Source organism: Solanum tuberosum, unplaced genomic scaffold, assembly GCF_000226075.1.
Source record: "Solanum tuberosum cultivar DM 1-3 516 R44 unplaced genomic scaffold, SolTub_3.0 scf00132, whole genome shotgun sequence".
In the NCBI taxonomy this organism is placed as follows: domain Eukaryota; kingdom Viridiplantae; phylum Streptophyta; class Magnoliopsida; order Solanales; family Solanaceae; genus Solanum; species Solanum tuberosum.
In genome coordinates, this window is record NW_006239055.1 from 1,096,158 (window position 1) to 1,121,344 (window position 25,187).

Here is a 25,187-nt window from a genome sequence, read left to right on the forward strand (position 1 = left end):
AACTGATAATATGACATTCGTAAACTGAAGCATGTATATCTGAAAAAACTGACCTAGCATGTGTAATTCATAAACTAAAAGAACTACATAGCTAGGGTTCTGAATATCATACAAGGAACTAAGCAACAATATGATAATCTGATTTAGATCATTCTAACAGCTAACACCCAACAATTTCTAACATTCAAGAAACCCTAGGTCTAGATAATATTAAGGGAATCAAGAATCTGACTGAATTCTAGGGACCTAATGGGTGAAACGAACCCACTAGTGAAATCTCACATACCTGGTAACGAATTCCATGGAGAAATCTTTCGATTTCGAGGCTGGAACTGATGAAAACTCATTGTGTTCTTGAACTAGGGTTGCTCGACTTTCTCCTCTATTTTGCTCTAAGTTTTGCTTGATTTTGGTGAATAATTGATTAGGTTAGGTTCTAATTAGTTTACTAGGCTAAAACTGACCAAAACCACATAATTTAGGGGTTAACCGACGTAGTTTAGGGGTCCAACGCATAGGGAAAAGACCAAATGACCCCTGACTTAAAAACTGTCGGGGTCACCGACGGTCTGTCCGGGCGATCGTCGACAGGGTTCTGGGACTGACATCTGAGAGGTTTGATCCACGAACCAGGACCACAGCACATGGTCTGACCTACAGTTCGTGGGTCCGACCGTGGGTCGACCCTTAGACAATATTCTGGACCTTTTCTGGGAGTGGGTTGCAGGTGGTGAACCATGGACCACCAGGACGGACCGTGGGTCGTCCTACGGTCCGTGGGTGGTGCCCGTCGGTGCCACCTACAACTTCTGAAAATCTGCATTTTGGTAGTTCTAGCATACAGGGTGTTATAGGGAAACTCCAGCTCATGGCAGATCAGGTGGTATCGTTCTTCTTTGGCACACTAGTATTATCACTGTCACCAGGAAAAACCAAACCTCCCAAGAGCTGCATGCCATGATCCAGGCATATCCTTTAAATCTACCTTGTTATTTCTCTATTATCTCTGCTAGCACACTCTACTCTAAGTGTATGAATCTTTGGAATAACCTAAAAGATATTGTCAATCCCTACACTGGGCCTTGGCTTATAGCTGGCGATTTTAATGAAATTCTTTCCCAAAAGGATAAGTGGGGGGGTCGCTCCTTTAGTACCACTAAAAGTTCTCACTTTTGGTCCTGTATCAACTATTGCAACCTCATTGACCTAGGGTTCAAAGGTGCTCGTTACACTTGGTCTAACCATAAGATAAAGAAAAAGTCATCCCTCATTCTAGAACGTCTGGATAGGGTCTTTGGATATAATTGTTGGTCAGATCTTTGGCCCGATACTCAGATTTCACATTTACCCAAAACCCATTCAGACCATAACCCCTTTCATATTACCATTAACACTATTGTTGCTCATAGGAGAAACAAACCTTTTCGCCTAGAAAATTTTTGTTTGACCATCCTCAATTCAATAACTTAGTTAAGAATAGCTGGGAGAATAGATCCTTCTAGGAAGCTCTCCATATCTTTACCTCTACTGCTACGGACTAGAGCAAGGAAACCTTCGGAGACATTTTTCAAAAGAAAAGAAAAATTCTTGCTAGATTAGAAGGCATACAAAATTTTGCCGCCTTCCCCCATAGTTCTTTTCTTCAAAACCTCGACTCTAATCTCAAATTTGAATAGAACAGCATCCTCAAACTCAAGGAAAAATATTGGAAACTTAGATCCCGTATAAACTAGCTCAAAGAGAGAGATGCAAATACGAAAGTCTTTCATCTCTCAGTAGTAAACAGAAGGAGGAGAAATAGAATATAATTTTTTTAAGGATTACAACGACACATGTATTACTGATCCCGGAAAAATTGTGGATCATACTTATGCCTACTTCAAAAATTGCTTTACTACCTCCTATTCTTCCACTAATTAGCATCAAATTCTAACCACCACACCCAGCTTCCATAAACTAGACCTTTCTGATCTTGATCGACCCCTTCAAGATTATGAAATCACCCAAGCACTCAAGCCCTTTAAAGCTCCGGGTCCGGATGGCTTTCACCCCCATTTTTTCCAATCTCAGTGGAAAACTGTAGGGGAATCTGTTATCGATTGATGTCATGAAATTTTCACCACTCATACCATCCCCTAAAACATGAATAATACTTTCCTCTGCCTGATTCCAAAATTTGAAAATGCTAACCATCTCGAGAATTTTAGACCGATTGTCCTTTGTAATACCATATATAAGGTTAGTACAAAAATTATAGCCAACCGCATCAAACGCCACCTATCTAACCTTATAGGGCCTTACCAATCTAGTTTTCTTAAAGATCGAAGGGCCTGCGACAATGCCATCCTTGTTCAAGAGCTTATGAACCAGCTTAATAAGACCAAAAATAAAAAGGCATAATTATGCTTAAGATCGACCTTGAAAAGGCCTTTGATCATTTGGAATGGTCTTTTGTTTATCGAACTCTACGACATTTTAAATTTCCGCCAAATATTACCAATCTTATCATGAATTGCATCTCCTCTTTTAACATAGCAGTTCTGGTTAACAGTAACCAAACAAATTATTTTTCACCATCTAGAGGGATACGCCAAGGTGATCCCATGTCTCCTTATATCTTCATCCTTTATATGGAACTTCTATCAGCTTACATAAATTACCAGGTTGACCTCCTTCACTGGGATCCTGTCCACCTCTCCACTAATGGCCCCATATTGTCTCATCTATTCTTTGCGGATGATCTTACTCTAATATCTAAAGGCTCTGTTAAATCCATCCATACCATATCCAATTCCCTGGCCAAGTTCTGCACCCTCTCTGGTCAAAAAATTAATACGACCAAATCCAAGGCCTTATTCTCTTCAAACTGCGACTTTAACATCAGGGATCTAGTTAAACAACTTATTCCTATCTCCCCTTCCTCTCACTTTGGAAAGTACCTTGGTTTCCCCATTTTAAACCGCAAACCCAAAGCTTGTGACTTCCAATATGTCATTGATAATATGAAGAAAATTTTCTCTAGTTGGAAAGTAAACTTTATGACTACTGCAAGTCGGATTATTTTGATCAAGTCTACTCTTAACGCTATTCCAGCCTATACCATGCAATATTTTCTACTCCCAAAGAAGATTTCATATGCCATTGATAAAATCCAATGAGATTTCCTTTGGGGTTCCTCCACCCATACAAAAAGCTTCACTATGTGGCTTGGGAAAAGGTTACATCTCCAAAGGATAATGGGGGACTTGGCCTTCAATGTGCTAAAACTAAGAATAACGTTCTCCTCACAGGCCTCGCCCGAAGATTCTTCTCAAACAATTCAGATCTTTGGGGGAAAACTTTATCCCATAAATACAAACATAATTATTCTACCCCTTATCGATCTTTTATCCGGCAGAACATCCTCCATGGAGGCAAGTTTTGCTTGAAAGGTATAGCTTGGACACCTGGATCGGGAAACTCTATCAATATCTAGCACCAATGCTGGATGCGTAACAAATCCTCCATATGTTCCCTCTTTCATGGCCCCCTACATCGAGAAGAAGAGTACCTAAATCTCTCTACCTATATGGGATGGTACTTCTTGGAATTGGTCAAATATTTATTTCGACGTCCCCCCTGACATTGTGCAGGAAGCCTCCAAAATTCACCCTAACCCTCAGATCGGCGATAACAATATCCCCTATTGGATTTATAATTCTACCGGTAACTTTTCGGCCTCTTCTGCTCGTTCGATTTTTACCCCGGCCCCCCATCGACCCTTTACTCTTCGATGGATCTGGCAGCTCAAGACACCAGAAAATATTAAGTTCTTCCTTTGGCAATGTGCCCTTGGGCGACTGTTTACTCGTGCCTATCTCCATTATATAGGCATCATAAATAATCCTACTTGTGCAGTATGTCACAGTGTCCACGAGACCATCAGAAACATCTTCCTGGACTGTTATATTGCAAAAAAGTTTTGGTTAGATCTGGGTTTGCGTATTGATAACATTATTGCCCACATTAAAGGCCACTAGCTATGCTCCTTTTGTGAACTAGAATTCCACAAGAATGTTCTCCCTTACGACTGGGCTGACCTTTTTCCTTTTGCTATCTGGTATATTTGGATTAATAGGTAATATTCATAATGGTAAAAATACTCTTCTCCTTCCTACATTGATTTGAAGCAGAACCTCTGAATTTATCCACAATACTATAGCACCCTCTAATCCGGAGGCCTCTATATCTATTAACATCAAGTGGTTTCTACCTCCCCCTAATCACTTTAAATTAAACACGGATGGGTCTTTCTCAAAGACATCAGGTGGAAGTGGTATTAGTGGGGTAATTAGAGACGACCAAGGAAACTGGAGGGTTGGCTACTACAAGCGTACACATAGCCATAATCACATTATGGCAAAATTGGAAGCTCTCTTTTCTGGTCTTTAATTGGATATCACCTACAATCTTAAACCTTTAGAAGTGGAATCCGACTCCACTGATCTTCTCCTCTATTTAGAGGAACCAGTTTCACTATATTCACCTTTAATTTCATCTTGCAAATCAATGTTGAGGAAGTTGGAGAATCTAGTGGTACACCATAACTTCCAGCAAGGAAATAAGGTGGCAGACTTTTTGTGCAAGATAGGTTGTCAGCTAACAACGACCCCTCAATCATGCGTACTACTATCGCCTCTTGTAGCTGCTGAAGATCTACTCAAAGCAAATAAAGAAGGTGTACTATCTAGTAAACTAATATTAAGGTCTACTTGTAATAAGTTAGCTCGTTTTGGCAATCTATCTTTAATCACTAGTACTAACAGTGATCGTGTAAGGTTCATCGTTTAACTATATATATAATATATATCCTTGTCTACCAAAAAAAAGTTTTGATATATTGAGATATGTAATTAAATATTAGGTGTATTTTACTATATGAATACCATTAAATTTATAATACTGGGGGAATTGAGACTTTAACCCTAGGCTTGAAAATTTAGGAACTTGATTATAGAATTGAACGCGTGTACTTACAAATTATGCATACTTGATAGATTGGAAACAGTCTAAGGCATTGAAGAAAGGAAAAACATTGGTGAATTATCTTGATTGACTTCGATTATTCGGTTGAGGTAGGTTATGATTTATTCGATGTGATAGAGGGACTCTTAATAGTGATTGATAGTCATAAAGTAATGCTATGAAGTTCTATATGTTGTTGTGATTGGTCTATAATCCCAAGACTGCGAAATCCATAATCTTGAACTTGCTCTATCAAAGTGATGTCTTGGATAAAGAAGGCTTGAGGAAATATCATTAATGAAGTGGAAGGTGATGATAAAGAATAAAGAATTAACCATATCGTTGGATCGGGTGCCACGAGCCGACACAATATATTTGGATCAGGTGCCACGAACTGACACAATATTATTGGATTGAATGTCACGTTCTGCACGGTAACAATAAAGAAAAACATATGAAAATAACTCAATATACTCAAATCTCAACGAACCCATTTCCTAAAAGAGAATGGTGTGGAGGCTTGAGTCCTCATGCGTATTCTTGATATTGCTGACTAATTTCGTACTTGGCTACTTGTTTCATTACTGTTGTCACTTATTCATGTTGTTTGTTGCTATTTCATGTTATTACTTTATGCATTTTAGTTTCTATTTTGAGTTGACCAATGATATATACTCAGTACCCGTTGCCTTGTACTGATCCCTACTTGTATTTTCTTCCTTTTCCTTTTGTGGAGTGCAACAAGGGTACCAACGACTTCGTCTCACCCTCAGCTCTAGCCAGTCTCTAGCATATCAGATTCCATGGTGAGCTATTCCTTCTAGCTCGTGTTGGATTCTCTCGGTCATGGCATGATGTCCTTAGATTTCAGACACAAACTATTTTACTTATAAATTATGGTGTCTTTGATTCTCTCAGACTTAGTATTTGGGGATTAGGTGTCCTTGATGTGATGACTTTTAGGTTTTGAGAATGATATGTAATAAACTCTAGTAGATTCCTATTTCTCACTTTAATAAGATTTGAGTATTCGCATTATTGTCGTATTTCGTAAGTTGAATAACTAATATAAGTTGGAGTTTGGATTCGTTGGTTCACCCACCTAGAAGATTAAGTGTGGGTGTCACTCATGACCCATTTTGAATCGTGACATTTTATTGTAACAAAATACTTGAAAATTTTGTGTAACTATTTACCTATAATAAATCTTGAATTAATAGTCAGAAAATGAGAATAAGCAACATGCTATCTATCCTAAAAAAAGACAAGTAACAAGTTTGCAATTAGTTAAGTGACCTAAGTTTATTTGATTATTTAAAATATCAATTTATCAAGTATTAAATTAGTGAATGAAATGTGGGATCATGAAGTCATAATTCCACGTGTTTCACTCAAGGATGGTATATTATCTTAATCACTATTCATATGTCCTTATTATATAATTTCTGAATCTAAATTGAAATATTTAATATATATTATTTGTATTTTAATGATAAATTGATTATTATTTTAGTGTCTATTAACTGATATTTATTAAAACTTCAATTATAGTTATTTTATTAGTGAATTGATGAGGAAAGGGATCGCTATGACTAATTTTTTTTAATTGAACAGTAATTTATATTGGTCAAAAGTGAGAATTATAAAATCAAGAAGGACCGACCCTCCGCTTCTCAAAGAAATAAACACAATAAAGCTAAGTATATTTATGCTCTTTGCCTTTCTTCACAAAATCTATAGGTTATTGTTGGAAACTATATGCACAGCGGAAGCATACTCAGAATCATACTGCTTACATGAATAATAAATAACCAAACCGTTTATGCTAGAACATATACAATTATGCTAGAACACATAAACTTGCTGAAATTTAATTCAAGAATTACCTCTTGAAGCATGAGCAGATACCTTCAAGCGAATCCCCAAGTTAGACAGACCTTCAAGCGAATCCACAAGATAGACAACAACTATGCGGGTCTCCTACAATGATCCCAAGTTCACATTCGAACTCTCTCAATACTTGGGTGGGCAAGCATGAATAGAAACCTTTTATCTTTCTAGGGTTAGAAGAATTCCTAATTATAGAGATTTCTTTCCGGTCCAAAGAGGAGAACCAAAACACACGTTATTTTTCTTGGCTCTTCATCATCTTGTGGAATAACTATAAACATTTTTTCTTCGATATCAAATTGACGATGGAGAATTTATGGATGACTTGTTCGTTGCGGCTGAGATTGATAATTAATTTATTAGTTGATAAGTTGCGCACAATTGAACCTATAATATCAACACGATTCGTTTTAAATGGTGTATACATGGAAATGAAAACGGGTTCATTTATTATTAAAATGACTCTCACTCAAATTCATTCGAACGTTTGCAGTAGAAGCTATCGGGACGTAGTCTCATAAAGAAATAAGTCTCGACCTATCTACCCTGCTTAGGAAATTAGTCTTTATGAATATAACATCATGTAATTCAACTTTAGCTACAATGCCACTATCTTATTCACCTATGAACACATAATCCTTAGATTGTTTAAAGTATCGTATAAAGGTATACTTTCTTCCTCTTAAACCTAATTTTTCATATTGATTTTTTTTTATGAAAAACGCAACATAATTTCAAGACATTAAAATGTTCAAGCCATACTTTCTATTAGTACATAATTCATACGGCGTAGTAGCCGACAACTTTCCAGACTCATACGTTTATTTTGAAATCAAAGAGTAAATAAGAATAATTTAGTCAATTCATTCTTTTAGTCAATGTTTTCTTAAGGAACAGACAAAGAAAACATGACAAGTATGATGAATTAAATGGAATAGTGAAAACTCTAAAACAAATGCAAGTTTCATATGTTTCGATTTTCTTGAAAAACACAAATTTCTTTTGAATAAAATATAGGTGCATCTCTCAGGGCATTAATGACAACTTTCAAATCCAAACACTTCTACAATATCATATTTATTCAAAGGTCTTGCATGACATAACTTGTCCAATGTTCAGGAGCATAGGTATTAATGGACAAAAATAAAGTGAAGTAGACAATCATAAATACGGAAAGAAAATAATTTTATCATTGAACAGATCAATTCGGAAAATGCAAAAAAATAAACACTTGAAATAAAATTAAAAGAAATAAACGACATTCATAGAAGATAATTAATTTTTTTTTCTAAAATCTAGATTATAGACAAAAAAAATTAAAATTCACTCAAGAAAAAATATTACTATTTAGATTACAATTTGAAATCATTGATGTCAAATCTGATTTTTTTTCCTGCTTTGTTGATATTTGCAGTACTCATGATTTTTTTGATGAACTTTAAATTAAAAAAAAATGTTATAGGCTTAAGTCATAAAAATGAATTTCATCACCATATTGAAAACAACATATAATATCAAAGAAAAAAAATTAATAAGGATAAAGAACCAACTTCAAATAAAAATAGAGTACACTTTTAAGATTTTCAATTTCAAACTCTAATGAAAATGAATCCATTTTATTAAAATTATTAAAATGTCATACGAAAGATCTTTGGCGAGATTACATAAGCAAATATTCACATAATAACAAATGAACCATTAGCACATAATAATAAAAGAAGGAGAAAAAACAAATTTAGCTAGACTGGCTGGAAAAAATCTAAAAAGTGAACTTTTAAAAAAAAAGAGAACAAACGCACGAAGAAGAAGAAGTCACAAGGGAAAAAAATCACTACTATAATATTCAAATTATTCGTGCTGAGTTCGGATCATTCATAATCAAAACTTTGGTGTAGAAAAACTAAGCTTTTACACACAAACAAAGAGAAAATGGTCTAAAACCCCTCCAATCTATACCCGAAATCTCAACTACACACTTCAACTTCATGGGTGTCCTATCACCCACCAAAACTATTTAAAAATGAAATAAATGACTCCTTAAATATTGAGTTGGCACAGAGAGTGCATTCACTCTCTTTGAGAGAGTGAGAAGCAAAAAACAAGTAAAAAGAATATTTTTATTATATTTTTGTTATAATTAAATAGTATTATATATTATTTATTTATTTTTATAAGCAAAATGACACCATTTTAATGGTGGATATTACTTTCCCTTTCACATAAGAGAAGAAGAATCAGCAGTCCCAACCCCATCTTTGATGGATGATAAATTTTATATTTGTTAGAGAAATTCATCGAACAAGCCGGCAATGTCAAGGAAATAATCACTGGAAAAAGATGAATTCGCCGACAAATTCAAAAATTCATACTTGAGCTTCGAAGCTCTTTAACAATGGTTGTCCATGGATTTGTATTTTGCCCTTCATTCGTCAATTTTTTAGTTCAAATCAATTGATTTAGATGTTTTCAAACTCAAGAACTCAACAATGGGATTCTCATAAAGGATTCAATTTAGTCTCTACAAATTAGTAATTGCAAATGAAGATTTTCAGATTAGATTCAAACCCAGAAACCCACATTTCTTTTTTGATTTGGACAGCTTTGTACGTCAATGGAGTTTTCTAGTTTTTGGCTCAAATCTACACACCAAATTCGAAATCAATTAACAAGTAATGTGTAGATTCCATACACCAAACTTGATCACACTCACAGATTCACACAAATCTGATGAACACGATGGAGAACAATAAGTTTTTTCTTGAAATTTTCAAAAATTAATAAAGCCAAGAAAACAATTGAATGATTTGAGGCAAGTATTATAGCAATCTAAAATTTGATGGATCAATTTGTGTATATATATCGTTTACAAGTTATAAAAGAAAAAGAAAAAATAAAATAAAATAAAGATGAAAGAAGGAACTAATAATATATATAAAAAAAAATCAATATATATACTTGACGGTTGGATGTACGTGTCCACCACCGCAAGTTATGAATGTGGATGTTCAATTTTAGGGTGTTATTTATTTTATTGAAAAATAGTTCAAGAGGGTAATAGGTCCTTTGTGAAGTATAAGTGTGTAGTTGAGAATTCGATACTAGGTTGGGGTCATTTGGCTATTTTCTCCACAAAAAAACTGCTAGAATAAAATTAAAGAAATGAATGAGAACTCATCAATAGATAACACATGCGAGAGATTAGAAGAAAAACAACCGATAAGAACATACATATGAAAATCAAGAAAAATGAAATTAGAAAGACAGAATTCAAAATAAATTAACCTAAATCAATGACAAATATAATAGTGATCATACCAAAAGAGTTTCACATATTATATAAAATTATAAAGTAAAATAAAGGGAAAAGACATAGATTCCCCCTGAACTTGTCCCGAAAAGTCAGTTACACACTTAAACTATCATGGTGACCTATTACACACCTTAACTACTCAAAAGTGAATTTATTACCACCCTGAGACGTGTAACACCACTCTCACATTATGTGGTTTATTACACTCACTGCCACATCAACGCTACGTCAATGTCATGTCATAAATGATAATTTTTTGTTTTCTTTTCTTTTGTTAACTATATTTTACTCTAACTAATTCCTAATTAATTGTTTAATTCTCTAATAATTATATCTTCTTCATCACTAATCCCACCCATTTTCAGTTCTCATTTCATCGGAAAATCATATCCGGCCCCACCTTCACTATTGATTTTGTTCTTCACCACCACTACATCACCTTCAATTCTTCTTCTTCTTTGTCACCCAACGCCAAATATCACCACCACCATTATCAATATCGAGTTTTTCTTCTTCACCACCTTCAATTACCTCTTTTAATGTTTGTCACCCGCCACCCATCACCACCAAACCCATAAAGCTGTTATTACCATCAAAACGGAAAATTGATTAACAACCAAAAATTCTTTAACAAAGTAAAAAAATAAATGAAAAAGATAGAAACAACCAATCAAATTTTTTCTAGATAAAATACAATTATTCACTAACAAATTTATGGAAATTAACCTAATTGTGAATCAAAAAAAAATTGTGCTTTAAGATTGTGATAAAAAATAAAGAAGTGTGATGAAAATAAAGAATGAAAAAGAAGAGGACAATGGGGGGTTTGAAGAAGAAGAGGTGTGGGGGGTGGGGGTGGAAAAGAGGAATCTAACTTTTTTTTTTTACTTTAATTTCAAACTGGCGCGCCTATTTTTTATTTTTGTTTTATTTTTTTGCCACGTCAGTTTTAGGGGTAAGAAAATTCACTTTTGAATAGTATATGTGTGTAATAGGTCACTATGATAGTTTAAGCATGTAACTGACTTTTCGAGACAAGTTCAAGGGGGAATTTATGCATTTTCCCTAAAATAAAATAAAAAAGTTTAATACTCCAAAAAAAAATAAAAAAAATGAGAAATAGAGTCATTTTCCTTGATCTATCATCATGCATTCTTTTTCTTTATTAAACTTTTTGAATATAATATAATAAGCTCTTACCCACTTCTCTAATATTTAGCTTGACCAATACAGAACCCTAATCATCCAATTCTACCTTCTTTTTTTCCAATTCCTCTGATTTGATCCAAAAATGGATGAAGAATATGATGTGATTGTGCTTGGCACAGGTCTCAAGGAATGCATTCTTAGCGGTCTTCTATCTGTTGATGGTCTTAAGGTATTCAATTTTTCACCTGATCGGTAATTGTTTTTGTTCGATCTTATTTCATTTTGTTTTCTTCTCAATTGGATCTGATCTAATAACGCTGAAAATTTTGATGCAAAATTTGATTGATATGACCCTTTTTTTGGAATGATCGATCTTCATTTGCCGGTGATTTGTTTTGAGTACATTTGATGACACCATTATTGTAAAAAAGCTACCTTGCGTAACTTAGTTGATGAGTTACTAAATTTGAGTTATCAGGGGAGTGTAACTTGGAGGTATATGCTTATTTGGATGTGATTATGTGCACGGGTTTTTTGTTTGAGAACCTATGCTGTATTAACTAAATTGGGTCATTATGGGATTTAATGCTTTGAGTTTATTTATCTGCAAAACCAAAATGCAAGAGAGTAATCAACTTTACATGGGAATTGGTATGATAGAATTTTGATGCAAAATTTGATTGATATACATCTGAGTTGACCCTCTCTTTTTTTCAATGACGGATCTTCATTTGCCGGTGATTTCTTTGCGTACATTGGATAACACCATCATTCTAAAGAAGCTACCTTGGCTTAGTTAGTTCATTCCTAAATTTGAGTTATCAGGCGAGTGTAACTTGGAGATATACTTATTTGGATGTGATTATGTCCACGAGCTTTTCGCCGTAGAACCTATGGTGTATTAACTAAATTGGGTCATTATGAGATTTAATGCTTTGAGTTTATGTATCTACAAAAGCAAAATGCAAGAGAATAATCAACTTTACATGGGGATTGGATGTTAGAATTTTGATGCAAATTTTGATTGATATACATCTGATTTGACCCCTTTCTTCAATGATCGATCTTCATTGTCAAGGTATATTAGTTGTCTTCATTTACCAGTGATTTATTTGAGTACATTTGATAACATCATCATTCTAAAAGATACCTTGGCTTTGCTAGTTCATGAGTACTAAAGTTGAGTTATCAGGCTAGTGTAACTTGGAGGTATACTTATTTGGATGTGATTATCTGCACGAGCTTTCCGGTGTAAAACCAATGACATATAACTAAATTGGGTCATTATGGGCTTTAATGCTTTGAGTTTATGTATCGATTTAATTTTAGAATAAAAAACAAAAAGGGAAAGAATATTTTGGGGGTATAAGGGAAGCAAATATCATTTGAAATATGCTTAACATTATTTTTTTATATGTATTTTAGTTGTATGGTGATTGCTTAATGCTTATTTCATGTGAAATAGGTTCTGCACATGGACAGAAATGACTACTATGGAGGAGAATCAACTTCCCTCAATCTTGTCCAGGTAATTTTCCTTAAATCTTGGACATGATTCATTTGTGCTATTTGTTTCTCCTATTTGTCTGATAGAGTTATTATGTTTCAGCTTTGGAAGAGGTTTAAAGGAAGTGATAAACCTCCAGCTGAACTGGGTTCTAGTAGAGATTACAATGTTGACATGATTCCTAAGGTTTTCCCCTATTACTTTGTATATCTGCTTCACAGAAACAAATCTCCATTGTTTGTGTTGTTCTAAATCTTTTCTTTTTGGGAGCAGTTTATTATGGCAAATGGTGCTCTTGTGCGGGTGCTAATTCATACTGATGTTACGAAATATTTATCCTTTAAAGCGGTTGATGGCAGCTTTGTGTATAACAAAGGAAAGGTATAGTTGTTTTTCATGTATGTGGTCTTTACATGTTTGGTACAATTACGTCGTTTTGAATGTTAAATTGGTTTTTGGATAACTTTGTTCTAACCTGGAATATTGACACCTGATGAAATAGGTGCACAAGGTGCCAGCTACTGACATGGAGGCACTTAAATCTCCTCTGATGGGCATTTTTGAGAAGCGGCGTGCTCGAAAGTTCTTTATTTATGTTCAAGATTATAAAGAAAGTGATCCTAAAACACATGAAGGGATGGACCTAACAAAAGTTACCACAAGAGAGCTTATTGCGTACGCTCTTGATTCTCTTGCTTTTTATTCAGTGTTCAGTTTCTATAGGATAATTTGAATACATTTTCATGTAAGATAGTCCCGGTCTAGTTTTCTTGTGTGCCTATATCATAGAGCATCTTGAAAAGAATACATCAGTAATTTATTGAAATGCACTAGAAATGTTGCTTGTTGTTGTGTTACATTTCTTTACTGCAAAGTTAATCTCTCTTCTTTGCTGAGCACTATGCTTGCCTCAAATGATTTTTGTATTAGAAAATATAAACTTGTGTTTGTACTGCTTACCCCTCTTTATAGCAAAGAGAATCGATTTTCTTAAAGGATCACAAACTTGTGAAGTGTAATGTTTCCACTGAGTATGTAAATATAAACTTTTCAGCATGATCAGTCTCCCATTAGGACAATGAAGATGATCCCTACTGTTAAGCTTTTCAGGGAAGAAGGTTATATTATGAAGTGCGAATTTGTGGTTCGGTAACAGTTGGTTTGTGATTGCTTTACACGACTTGTGGGGATTATTAGATAGTTTTTTTTTTATTTGATAATTCATTATTAATTCATATGCTCTATATTCTTGCTAATGGTTATGTGATATTTTTACAGAAAATATGGTCTTGATGACAACACTGTGGACTTCATTGGTCATGCATTGGCACTGCATAGAGATGACCGCTACTTAGATGAACCAGCAGTGGATACTGTGAAGAGAATGAAGGTGAAATTCAATATTTTTCTTTTGAATTTCCTGCTAATGTTGTTTAAGGTTTGTGTGGATATGTGAAGTTTTTGTTCTCTATAATATGACAGCTCTATGCTGAGTCTCTTGCTCGTTTCCAAGGAGGATCACCATATATTTATCCTTTGTATGGATTAGGAGAGCTCCCCCAGGTACTGCCTTGAGTTCCTCACTACATTTTCTTGTTTACCCTCATGTTAATGTTTTGTACTTTCCAACTTCTTTTTATTTAATATAATTGTCACTGTTAACATCTGTTTGCTAATTTAGGCATTTGCTCGATTGAGTGCTGTGTATGGTGGGACCTACATGTTGAATAAACCTGAATGCAAGGTAGTATTTCCGCTCTGTACCTTTTTGCAAAAGGAAATATTTATGTAATTTTGAGTCCTCTGAAGATGCTATCTTCAAATCCCAGGTAGAGTTTGATGAAGAAGGAAAGGTCTGTGGTGTTACTTCAGAAGGGGAAACTGCAAAGTGCAAGAAAGTTGTATGTGATCCTTCCTACTTGCCCTCCAAGGTAAATGTTTTTCTACCTGTTGAGATAACTGCTCTGTTGCCAATAATTTGAATAGGCTTCTGGATCTATAATACCCGGCATGATCTTCGAGTATAAGTAAGGGTAGATCATGGATACATGATATACCTGTTTCCTAGCAATCTAGATTTCACTTGTTTATAAGTGGAAGTAGTCAAACTGCTTGTTATGAGGATACTTGACCTGTTTATAAGTGGCTGGATGAGTTACTAAACACAAAATATGCTATTTGCAGGTGAGGAAGGTTGGCAAAGTTGCAAGAGCTATCGCAATTATGAGCCACCCAATACCAAATACCAGCGAGTCTCACTCTGTGCAGATTATCCTACCTCAGAAGCAGTTGGGTCGCAAATCAGATATGTAAGTATTGTAGTATCTTAGAAAAACTTTACTTATATTCTCTGGGCTGAGCTGGAAATATAACAAACTATTCGCAAATAAAGTTTACTTCAATACATGCTCATTCATTTACTAAACAGGCATATTAGTCAAACTTGATTTTTACTTGAGTACTGAAAAATATTTCATGTGAAAGCCTGGTTCAATGTGGTTACATTCATTAGTAAAAGATCGTTAGTTCCACAATTTGCTAAAATATACAGATGTCCTTTGCCCCCTAAGAAATGGATGTGGACTGCCTTTTCATATTTCATTAATTAGTTAATTTTTGCAGTCTCGCATTTTCAAATATTTCCCCTTCCTCTCATGTCTTTCTGGTTTGTTCATGTTATTGTACACTCCCACCTGTGGATTATATTGGGTTTTTTTGTTGTATTGTACATGCTTCTCAATACGTACCCTATCATCAAGATTCACGTGTAGGCAGAAAAGGCCATGGGGACCTATTTTTTTGTAGCTCTTTACACTATTCTCTTCTTCTGTTTGTGGGCTAGTGGGTGTTGTTATGGCACTTAAAATTTGTTTTTGGACAGTTCAAGCTGTGTTTCGGTCATTTAAATGGGTGGTCGGTAAAACTTTTTTATGGAGTATATGCCAATTGGACTGATATATTATTTGGAGATTTTAACCTCGTTGATTAATTTTTGAGTGGGTCCTGAAGACTGAGTGTTTTCCTTAAAAGGCTTGATCCAGCACTATCACTCAATTCAGAGTTCTTTTTAAAAACTCATAACAATTAAGAACTAGAGTCTTCTTACATACCTTATGCCTAACATTTGGTTCTTCAGGTACCTGTTCTGCTGTTCTTACACTCATAATGTTGCTCCAAAGGGGAAATTCATTGCATTTGTCTCAACAGAGGCAGAAACTGATAACCCAGAGAATGAACTGAAGCCGGGTGTTAGTCTTCTAGGGCCAGTGGATGAGATCGTCTATGAAACTTATGACCGATCTGAACCTGTCAATGAGTGCACCTTGGACAATTGTTTTGTTTCAACTGTGAGTCTCTTAAATTTTACTTTGAAAATCATACTTCAGAAAGATAACCTAACATAAATTTATTGTATTCTCTATTTTGAACAGAGCTATGATGCCACAACTCACTTTGAGTCGACTGTAGATGATGTGCTCAATTTGTACACCAAAATAACTGGAAAGGTATTGAGTTATTATTTACCTGACTTTGGTCTTTCCATTACGTACTTTAGAGAATACTGGGACAGATCTAATTGTCATTGCAGATAGCTTCTCTTTTGCCAACACACTTTGAAAAATTCGAATTTCCAAAATATTCTACTTGTGAAAAATGGCTTAGACATTTTGCCGTTTACTGCCTGAACTTTCTTTTCGCAATGTGCTGTCTCAGAAGCATGTCTTGCTATCATTTAAATGTTATTTGCAAAATTTAACTTGGGTTAACCATTTTTTCTGATGTATACATTTTAGTTTTCTGTGTTTTGCTGTATGTTTCTCTGAAAAGGATAACCTTAGTGGAAGGAGTATATGGGATGAAGAATAGAAGTCTATTTTCATGAAGTGGACACTAATTTTGAAAATTCAGAAAAGGGACATATTGTCCTGTCCAGAAAACTCCTTTACCTTTGGGTTATCAAAAAAAAAAAACTCTAGTCTCTGCTTCTAGTACTCTTTTAATCAAGGAAAGAGACTAAAGTTGAATTAGTTGAGTTAGGAAAGTTCAGCAGAATATCTGTGTCCTTCAAAAGTCTTGATGAACATTGACATTAAATCCCCCTTCTTGATGATTGCGGGCCTTTATTCCACAAATAAAGGGCTTGAGAACATAACTTAATTAGTTAAGTCGCACTAAAATGTTGATTTCTTTCTTTTTCTTTTTTTCAATCATGATCTACGTGTGCTTTCTTGGGTTAGTTCACAAAGGTATATTTGATGCTATTAATTTGTCATAGCTTCTATATTTTTGTTTGTCTTCTTGCGCCCTTCTCCAATTCGTGTGGTAAAGGTGTAAGTATACGTTGCTTGTACCGGTGCCCACATAGATAATATGAAGCATAGTTACTAGCATGTGAATCTAAGGTACTTTTCTAGATGTACCGTTATTGCATCAAAAGGTACTTTTCCTAGGCAATTGCTGTTTCCTCCGCTACTCTCTTCCTGCTGCCAGGAGTAAAGGGGGGAAGTTGGGTGGTAATGGAGGCCAAAGAAAACAAGACTTGTAGCTTATTCTACTTTTCGGTCGCTAGATTTCATTTAAAAGGTGGCATTATTTGTAATAACTATATTGAGCTTTGAAGGAACTATCTCAGTTGACTCAATTGTTTATCTTGTTCAGGTTCTTGACCTCAATGTGGACTTAAGTGCTGCGAGTGCCGCCGAAGAATGATAAATTCCTTTACTTCTGTACTTCCACATATTTTGCTGCTGGATTCCTATGTGTCTATGGGATTCAGATGGCGTTGCTGTAGAAGTGGGATTAATTTATGATGGATTTTCTGTTATACTATAGTTCAAATGTTGTTTTTTTCTTCCCTCAACAAATTTATGTAATGTTTAAAAATACAATCACTTTTCTTGAACTTGGAGAAGCATGCACGCCGGTCTCCCTCCCCCCTCTCCCCTTGCTATTATGGCTGAGGCTGAACCTAGATGTCGTCGATGCTGAAGCTAAATTTGGTTTTATTAATTTTTCATCCAATTTCAGATTTGTCTGGAAGTAGGAGCTTAAAGGTTTAAAATTGTGTTTGACCTTTGGCTTTTTTTATTTTTTTGAGGATTGTCTGAGACAGTATGCACACACACAATACACAATTGGTTTTCTGGTTTAATCTCTCTATGTTTTTGTTCAATGTTACAGTAACACATTCTTACTTCAGGGAGTTAAGCTCAGTGAGCTGGGCTCGAAAGATAGAGAGTTGATGAGGAGTCTTTTCTAAAATATGGGAACTAAAGATATCAGTAAGTTATGACAACATTGGTCCATATTCAATCGTAGTACTGAATTTTTAAAAAGAGGGGAAAAATATTGAAACAACTACTTCTACTACTATCTTATAAATGGGAATAAGCACACACCTTTGGTAACACTATTTTAGTCAATTTCAATTAGAATGAAGCAATATAATTGGACCTAAGGGAACCTTACTATAGCAACTATGTATATTTTTTGAGTGTGTGGACCAAAGTGTCCCTTGCATATGTCATCTCTTTACCACACAATAATCCAACCAAGTTAATTCTCTCACGTGTCACGTCCCCAATCATCCCCCACTATTTCTTCCTTATATGTATTTAGAATTTAACATTGTCTTTTATCAAGATTAAAATTAAAATAATTTGATCATAAAATTTCAACAAATTTTTAGAAATAATAAATTTATTATTATAATTGTTAGTATTATTATTTTTAATATTAATAAGTGGCTAAAAGTAATACTTTTGGAAAAAAATTTGTGTTAATTTATTTGTCTTACTTTATTTTTTAATTACATAAAAAGGACAATAAATCACAATATTAAAATTAAAATAATTTGTTCATAAAATTTCAACAAACTTTTAGGAATGATAAATTAATTATTATTGAGTATTAAATATCAATAAGTGTTAGAAGCAATACTTTTGAAAATTTCTCTATGTTAATTTATTTGTCTTACTTCATTTTTTAATTTGTTATATATTTGATAATTACATAAAAATGACTATAAATCAAAATAATTACAATTTAAGATATAAAATAATTTATTTTCTTGGTTGACTCTCGAATTTTTATTTGTGCCACGTAAATTAAGATAAAGGGAGTAACATATATTATGTGAATAATGCATAAGAAATATTATAAATCATAAAATATCTAAAAGAAATATTTTAATTTTTTTTTTGGTGACTCGGGAAATTCCGCTTTTGCAGCATAAATTGAGAAAAAAAGAGTAATATATATTATGTAAAAATTACGTAGAAAGTACACAAGTTACAATAATTAATAACTTAAAAATCTTTTTAAAAATATAAATTTTTGAATGGCTCCAAATTACACTTGTATCACATTAATTAAAAACAAAAAAGTAATCAACATATATCTAGTACATTAGTACAAACTGAGTTTGCTCCAAAAAAATTCATACCATTCTTTTTCTTGCTGAGGTAAGTATATGTACTGCATAACTCACTTTTTACAAGTTTCTCTACAGTCTTAACAGCTTTGAAATATCTGAGGAATGTTGGTTGTTGGCTTAATTTACTTTGGAGTTGAGTTGGTCGGTCGCGTGCCTAATTTCCCCCCCATTGCCCTCTTCCATAGCAGATACTTGTGTTTCTACTTGTGCTAGCTGCACAGCCATAGGAGAAGTGGACTCTTTATGTCCTACTTGGTTGGAGCCATTGACAGCTCTCCTTCTAGCCTTCTTAGCCCAAACAACAAGCCCGTCTTGTATATACTCGTCGAATATTTCTTTCTTGAAGGAACTTCCCATCTGCATTCATCATGCATCAAATGAAAGAAAGTTATAAGTAAATGAATCTATAAAACCAAAATGATAAGTATTTTGTTGGTACAAGAAAGATGCACCTGTGTGACAATTGCATATAGTGGTAGAGTACTATAACTGCAAAGGAATTGAACAAACACCCTGCAAAAAATCTCAATTAGATTATGTAATAGCACGTTATGTGTTCACATAAATGTGAAATTTAAACCTCTTTTCAACCATAGCATAATTGGGCGTGGACGCATTAATGGTAAGACATGTTGGACTTAGATAGGTGAGCAGCAAGTGAATACAAGACGTGTTTGCGACCCTCATGGTTACATTGTTTGGTTTGATGTAAATACCAGATGCAAGTGAGCATTTTCCTCGTCTAGAGGAGGAAGGACGGGGAACTTACCCTATGACAAGTCGAGGGATGATATAACCAACTTGTCCCATGATGCAGGAGTTGAAACGATATTGAGCCTGTCAATGAACAGAACGCGATAATCTCAATTACTAATGGAATGAAATGTGAATTGAAAAGCTTATACCAACTGTTACATTGAGCGTTTAATGTTATGTTTTTAAAGATTACCCAAATCCAGAAGAAAAATGCAATCTCAAAGGAGTTCTGGAAAAGGATGATATGAATGAGGAAAAGGACTAGTCGCGGTCTATGAAACCAGAAATGATCATCTGATGGCTTCACAACTAAATCTCCTTCTACCGCGATGTGCTTTGCAGCAACCTCTCCAGCAAGTTGGGTTATTACATGCTCTAGTTTAGTCCCCACAGCTAGCAAAAGCTGCATAATCACAATAATATAACCATTTTCAGGATTTTCAATAGCTCAAAGGTGCACTGGCAAAGATTAGTAATTCTTAATAGTACTGATTACTTACACCAAAGGGAACGAATGCTATCCAAAAGTATGCGTGCCAGCCTGCAAATAGAAAGTGAGTGAGAAATCAAAAACAGGTAAAAAAGGGCAGCCTGGTGCAAAGCATCCCATATTAGCAGAGTCCGTGGAAGGGCTACACCCCAAGGGGTGTGATACAAGACTACCTATGGCTCTATCCCGTGACTTATAGGTCACATGGAGACAACTTTATCGTTGCTCCAAGGCTCCCCTTCAAAACACAGATAGAAGGAGAAAATGAAAGAGGGGGTGATAATTAAAACATAAGCTCTTAAACTAGGCTCAAAACCAAATGAAGTTATGCTAAATCAAGAAAAGGGGATGAAACAGTAAATGAAATAGCTCACCATGAACATTAAGCAATAGGAACAAGACCACAAATACCCAAAGATACCAGCTGCATAAACAATAGTAAAAGTTCAGCAAGTTGAAAATCAAATGGAACTAAGAGCACGTTTGACTCCGACTAAAAATAATTGATAAGCTTCAAGTACTGGCTTTTTTTTTTTAACTGCTGAAGTTGATTATATAGAGAACTAGTTGCGTGTTTGGATAGAAATGTTGAACCTGACGATAAGTTACATTAAGAAAATGAGATGTTGGTCATTCAGGCAAACACACGAGTAACCTCTAAGAGGAGAAATGAGGAATTTTTCTTGTTAGGGATATCATGTTATACTGATAACATCATGCTTCTTTGTTTTCTTTTCAATTTGTTCACTTGGTAACCCTTGTGTAACTCACCTAATCCCAACAACTTTTTTGAAATCAGCTTCAAGCACGCGTGTCATATACTTGTGAAAATTGAACTTTGGATTCCCCTTGCAATGAGTCTAAGGCGGAAAAATCAGCAGGAGTTGAGCTTCATGGAGAAATAAAAAAGATTAAACCAGTATATATTAATGTAAATGTACCATAATGAAGCCAAGCCTCAAGGTTGTATAGTCCAATTTTGTGACAGATCCAAAGAATTGCTTGATGAAGGATTGCTGAGAATCACGAGCAAAATAGAAAAATGTTAGACACGCCTAATATATTGACAATGCATAGAAGCAAAATGTGTAATAAGCAACTTCTGGAAATACACATTTGATCATGTCTGAAGTGGTAATATACTAAAGGATTCAACTTATATTACACTAACTATGTAAATACTTCTCACATTATTTGTGTAACTTAACCCGTTGGATATATATACAGGCACATACACATCAACACATGTATATAGAAATGAAAATATGCATACAAGGATGATTAAGATGGAAGAATCTCTGCTTACCAGCCAACTTAATAAAGTTGATCTTTTACCAAATCCTAGAAACCGGCCCTTGATAAAATCATGATCATGAACATGTGTTACTTTCGATCGAAGTACTGCAGATACAATATATCCTCATTAGGATGGCAACAAGAGAGATCACTCTATGTTGAAAGTATTACATTCTGATGAATACACTATCAGTTCTACTACATTTTTCACGTCAACTTAACTTACTGTCGGTGCACAGAACTTAAACTCGTGACTTGTGAGTACTCTGTACTTATGCAAACTTTTTGTGTCCAATTTAGTTCAAAGGGAAGTATACTAATGAGACACAACAGTCATTAGGCAATATACCTTCTTCTGGATTATATTCCTCTTTCTGGATAGAATCCTCCCAAGATTTCCACTGACGTATCTGCACAGATAACACAAGGTCATCGTGTATAAGTGAAAAACGAAGGGGGGGACAGGGGATGTAACTAAGATATATGATGAATTCAGAAACCTAAAGCAAGATGACTGAAAGCCTTACCTTTATACCTCCAAATAGAATTGTAAGAGCTGAGAAAGTAACATGTGAAACAGCCAGCACAAAGATAAAGGTATGGAGATGATGCAATGCTGTGAGAGATAACAATGGTGCCTTGTCCTGTTAAGGTCCAACAAGAAAGTATATAGAAATGACACATCAACAAAGGGCACAAGATAAAAAAACATCACAGTTTCATCAGCATATATATGAACTAAAAATGTGTTTATGAATCTTGATTGGCAATTATATTCCCCTTTTGTTAGCTATTCTCACAATTCGGGTGACGGAGAGAAAAGTAAAATGGTCTAGTTGAAGAGAGTCTTGGCACAACAGTAAGAGTTGGCGTTATGTGATCAAAACATCCTCTTGCAGAAATACAACGTAAAACTAAATGGCACATGCAATATATCCCATTTAGACATACCTTAGCTTCACAATAACCAGAATTAGCAGATTCAGCAAGAAGGCGCCTTCCTCCCGGAACTAAAGAGAAGAAATTAGTCTGAAAGTGGACAGTTTCATTGACATCACCATCCTTTTTACAAGGGAGCCATTGATTAGTCAAGTGTTTTGGGATGCATATTTTAAGAATTCTCTCTTGCAACACTGTCAATAACAGTGATATGAATCCCAACAACATCAACTCTGCATCATTCATCATGTGGACTAATCAAACATCTTTAAAGTAAAAACAGAATTACACAAACAGAAGTTAGAATTTTTACCTTCTTTGATCTTTTGTAAGGCTTCATAGAGTGGCTTCTGGTTTTTCTTGAGCAAATACTGTCATAAAAATCACAATTGTTACTCATATCATCAAAGACTGCTGTTTTAGCAGAACTTTAGAAATGTTATACTCAACAACAGATAATAATAACTCTTTGTCTAAGGGGAATTGGTTGATCAAAACAGAAACATGATACATATCATCTATGTTGGTCATACTCTTCAAATATGTCAATGAGTGCATGTTGGATCATCCAAAAACGGGTGCTGCAACATTTTTGATGAGTCTGAGCAACATAGAAGCTTGATTTCTCAGATGATCATTCAACTAATAGTTATTATCTCAAAAAAGTCACTTTTCATTTCTTGATTCAAATTTTCTTCAACAAAGAAAGTGACTTTCTGAGATAATAAAATTAAAAAAAAGTAACACATGAAATTAGATACAAAAAGCGAGAGACAAAATTCAAGAAAGCTTTGTTTTCTGCAAGAAACTATTGAAACTAGCTAACAATCCGCGTAAAACTAGTCAATTTATGATAGTCTTAGTTCTTAAACTTAGATGATCAATAAAAGAGACATGACACATATAAAAAGTACCACTAGTAAATTACTATATGAACCAATATATAACAAAAATCAAGAAAAATTTGTGATGCATACAACTAAGAGTTACCTTGCCACCATAGTGAATAATTCTTTCAACAAGAAGAGATATAGCAACTATGACAGTGCAGACTAAGGCAACAATCCATGTTGGTGTAAATTCTAAATTTGTTTCTTGATCTCCTCCACCTCCTGCCATCTTTTTACTACAAATGAATATCCAAGAAAACTTACATATATAAGATTATGAATTAATTAAGATGAAAATTACTATGTTAATCCTACTATGTTTGTTGATTGGAAGTTACATAGAAAGAAGAATGGAGAAAATGACATATATTGTCTCTTATGTTTGGTAGTTGGTTCAAAATAGTCCCTTAAGTATTACTTAATCAATTTTGATTCTTTAAGTTTGTCAAAAATAAGCACTTTTTGTTTTGTTAGATATTTATCAAATTCTAAATGTCAAATTTAATGAAAGTACAATTTTTATTATTTATGTTATTTTAAAGTATATTTCAATAGTTTCATGCAACTTTTTGATGTGCAATTTCTCTTATATTGATTTATTTTCTTGTCTGACATTGTTTTTTTTGGGGTAAGGGGTCAAAATTATTGACAACAATTAAGTGCATTTTTATTCTATTCACATAGTTTAAGAATATTTTTTATCTTTTTCTGTTACTTTTTTTATATTGCGGTTTTTGAAATGTTGAATGGAATTTCTATTGTTTTTGTTTTTTATTTGTTGTTATTGTTCCAATTAAATCTAATAATCATAGTTTGATAAATCTTTGAAAGAGATTAAAATTACTCAATTAATAATTAAAGTGCTATTTTGAACCTACAACAAAATATGAAGGACTACTTTTTTTCATTTTCTCAAGAAGAATGAAATGGTCAGAAGAAGAATTCTTTCTTGGGTCCCCCCATGTTCTTGACCTCCTATGCATTTAGTTAGTTAACTTCGATACGTTGTGGAACGATAAATATTTCTTCGTCTTAATTAAAGGTTTTGTATTTGATTTCTTTTAGGTAGAAAGTTGATTTTATTAGAACATGTTTTACCCCTTAATATAGGACTTTGCGGTACAAATCTAAACTTTGTTGGATTCTAAACCAGATGAAAAATAAAAAGAAATTAACAAAAAATTTAACTTCTCTGTTGTCCACATGCATATGACAAGAATTATTTCCCTCAAGTTGACAAATTTGAAGTTTTAACATAAAACAATTTAACAAATTTGTTTTACCAATAAATGGAGACTGCTTAATAAATTCTAGAGAGAGTGGGAATTTAAATTATTGGCAACAAACTAATTATTCCATATGTCCTAATTCTTGTGACGTTGTTTTCATTTTAGTTAAAAAAATAAAATTAAAAATGTTGTTTTTCTATATTTAATAATAATTTTAATTTTAAACTTTTAATTCTACTTATAAAATGATTTATAATTTACAAAAAATTACAACTTATTGTAGACCATAAA

General features: G+C 34.0%; 2 protein-coding genes across 2 annotated transcripts; one reads left to right on the forward strand and one right to left on the reverse strand.

The window, feature by feature from the left end:
- Positions 1-11,386: 11,386 nt before the first annotated feature.
- On the forward strand, positions 11,387-17,932 carry LOC102591805 (guanosine nucleotide diphosphate dissociation inhibitor 2-like). The gene is made up of 13 exons (XM_006351022.2): positions 11,387-11,582; positions 12,819-12,881; positions 12,963-13,046; positions 13,134-13,241; positions 13,363-13,535; positions 14,139-14,250; positions 14,343-14,423; positions 14,542-14,604; positions 14,690-14,791; positions 15,045-15,169; positions 15,997-16,207; positions 16,292-16,366; positions 17,520-17,932. The coding sequence occupies exons 1-13, from the start codon at positions 11,496-11,498 to the stop codon at positions 17,568-17,570; spliced, it is 1,335 nt and encodes a 444-aa protein (XP_006351084.1). The 5' UTR covers positions 11,387-11,495; the 3' UTR covers positions 17,571-17,932.
- Positions 17,933-19,177: 1,245 nt separating this feature from the next.
- LOC102592132 (MLO-like protein 1) lies at positions 19,178-23,981 on the reverse strand. Its single transcript, XM_006351023.2, has 14 exons — positions 23,768-23,981; positions 23,091-23,148; positions 22,790-23,010; positions 22,366-22,482; positions 22,188-22,248; positions 21,849-21,943; positions 21,484-21,558; positions 21,314-21,402; positions 20,917-20,966; positions 20,553-20,593; positions 20,246-20,455; positions 20,066-20,133; positions 19,749-19,809; positions 19,178-19,653 (listed from the first exon to the last, which is right to left on the reverse strand). The coding sequence occupies exons 1-14, from the start codon at positions 23,894-23,896 to the stop codon at positions 19,414-19,416; spliced, it is 1,515 nt and encodes a 504-aa protein (XP_006351085.1). The 5' UTR covers positions 23,897-23,981; the 3' UTR covers positions 19,178-19,413.
- Positions 23,982-25,187: the final 1,206 nt, after the last annotated feature.

Bases quoted from the DNA above. Each gene is read 5' to 3' on its own strand.
- LOC102591805 (XM_006351022.2), top strand. From the start codon at position 11,496: ATGGATGAAGAATATGATGTGATTGTGCTTGGCACAGGTCTCAAGGAA. The intron at 13,242-13,362 runs GTATAGTTGTTT...CTGATGAAATAG, and splicing joins TTGTGTATAACAAAGGAAAG to GTGCACAAGGTGCCAGCTAC. The intron at 15,170-15,996 runs GTAAGTATTGTA...TTGGTTCTTCAG, and splicing joins TTGGGTCGCAAATCAGATAT to GTACCTGTTCTGCTGTTCTT.
- LOC102592132 (XM_006351023.2), bottom strand. From the start codon at position 23,896: ATGGCAGGAGGTGGAGGAGATCAAGAAACAAATTTAGAATTTACACCA. The intron at 21,944-22,187 runs GTATATTGCCTA...TTGTATCTGCAG, and splicing joins GGAATATAATCCAGAAGAAG to TACTTCGATCGAAAGTAACA. The intron at 20,456-20,552 runs GTAAGTAATCAG...GTGATTATGCAG, and splicing joins TAGCATTCGTTCCCTTTGGT to CTTTTGCTAGCTGTGGGGAC.